The sequence below is a fragment of the Aplysia californica genome, unplaced genomic scaffold (assembly GCF_000002075.1).
Source record: "Aplysia californica isolate F4 #8 unplaced genomic scaffold, AplCal3.0 scaffold00281, whole genome shotgun sequence".
In the NCBI taxonomy this organism is placed as follows: domain Eukaryota; kingdom Metazoa; phylum Mollusca; class Gastropoda; order Aplysiida; family Aplysiidae; genus Aplysia; species Aplysia californica.
Window position 1 is genome coordinate 359930 of NW_004797551.1, and position 1549 is coordinate 361478.

Sequence of the window (1549 nt, forward strand, 5' to 3'; positions counted from 1 at the left end):
CAAAAAAACAAGGAAAAAACAACAACCCCACCCCCACTCCCCCCAAAGAAGAAAGAAAGACCAAAGGTAAGAACATGAAAAGGATAGGACATCAACAATTCAACATATAAGTTGTCACAATTCAAGCCGAGAAAGTGGACACGGCGAGGTGAGGGTGCCCGATGTTTGCATGTTTTGGGAGAATCTTACTCGGGCCGGATTTACGCGGCACGCACGACCTGAAGAATAATAATAAGACAGACGAAAAGACGTCACTTTTATGCCTTCTTTTTTTTAAAACCCACCATAACATTGAGAACTTTATAACTGGATAAAAACTGACCAAGCTACTCAACTAACTACATGATTGTACATACTATACTGGTCCGAAAACAGCGTAAAACAACTACGGACGACTTAAATTTGTAGACAACAATAAATTAATGTAATTGTCAATGTAAAAAAAAAAGAAAAAAAGAAATTTTAATATTTAAAAGTTGTATGACGTAGGGAAAAGCCTGAAAAGAAAATTACACACGCGAATTTCTTGGCGCAAATGATTCAATATGGTGAGTATGTTTGAGAAATGTTCTTTCTTTTAATGTATGTCTCGGTCGAGTGAGGACTGTGGTTCCATTTTAAGTGCTACTTGCGGAAAAATGTTCTTTAGTTCTATCATTTGATTCTTGGGATATGTGAAGTTGTTAGGGTTTCTAGATCTATTCATTTCTATGTCATCAGTGCTGTGAATATAATCGTCAAGACAGCCCCTCAAAAGTACAAAGCACAAAATTTTGATCTTTATTTATTGCATATTCTTAATCTGTGAATTTTGTACTTTTATGTGTTGTATATTCTTAATCTGTGGTATCAGTAACATGAGGTAGCTCGAGAAATATTTTGTTAAATCTAAAAACATCTAAATGTTGAAAAATAAGAAAGAAAAGATTAACGAAGTTTGTATACTTGTTAAAAGAATGAAACAATTTTCTCTCTCTCCTCATGCATTTTGCTTTCTGGACTAAGGACATTCAACTTGTTATTATTTTCCTAGTCGTTAGGCTACCGGACTCGTAATCGTGAGATTGAGGGTTCGAAGGTTCGAGCCTCAGCTCAGTCCGACGTTGTGTCCTTGGGGGAAGTCACTTTACACGATTTTCCCGAGAGGAGTTCCGCAAGAGGTTCAAATGAGCAAACTATACAAGGGTTAGGGTTAGAGTTAGGGTAAAGTTTGTGATTAGGGTTTAGGGGCAAGGGTTAGGGGTTGGGGTCAAGGTTTAGGATTTAAGGTTTAGGGTTTAGTGTATAGGGTTTAGAGTTAGGGTTAGGGTATACCCCGCTCAAAATATCCCTTCTTTTGTGTGCTGTTGATTGGCCAGCCCTCTGTGGAACTCCCTCCAATTTCCCATTTGGCTCAGGGTTTGTTTTTGTTGTTGTTGTTTTTTGGAAAGTGTTTTACGGCGCTCGCAACTGCATAAGAATATATGAGCGCACGGGACACATTTAACTTTTTCAGTTGTTAGGAAATTTTGAATTTTGCCCGGGTGGCGGCCGAAGCCTACTCTTATCG

General features: G+C 38.2%; 1 protein-coding gene across 1 annotated transcript in view; it reads left to right on the plus strand.

The window, feature by feature from the left end:
- Positions 1-203: 203 nt before the first annotated feature.
- Positions 204-1549, plus strand: part of LOC101854418 (putative uncharacterized protein DDB_G0279653) — a gene marked incomplete at its 3' end in the record, with an annotated part of 7748 nt that continues 6402 nt past the window's right edge. Inside the window, 1 exon segment of the mRNA XM_005101395.3 lies at positions 204-550. Within this exon segment, the coding sequence (XP_005101452.2) occupies positions 546-550 (5 nt within the window).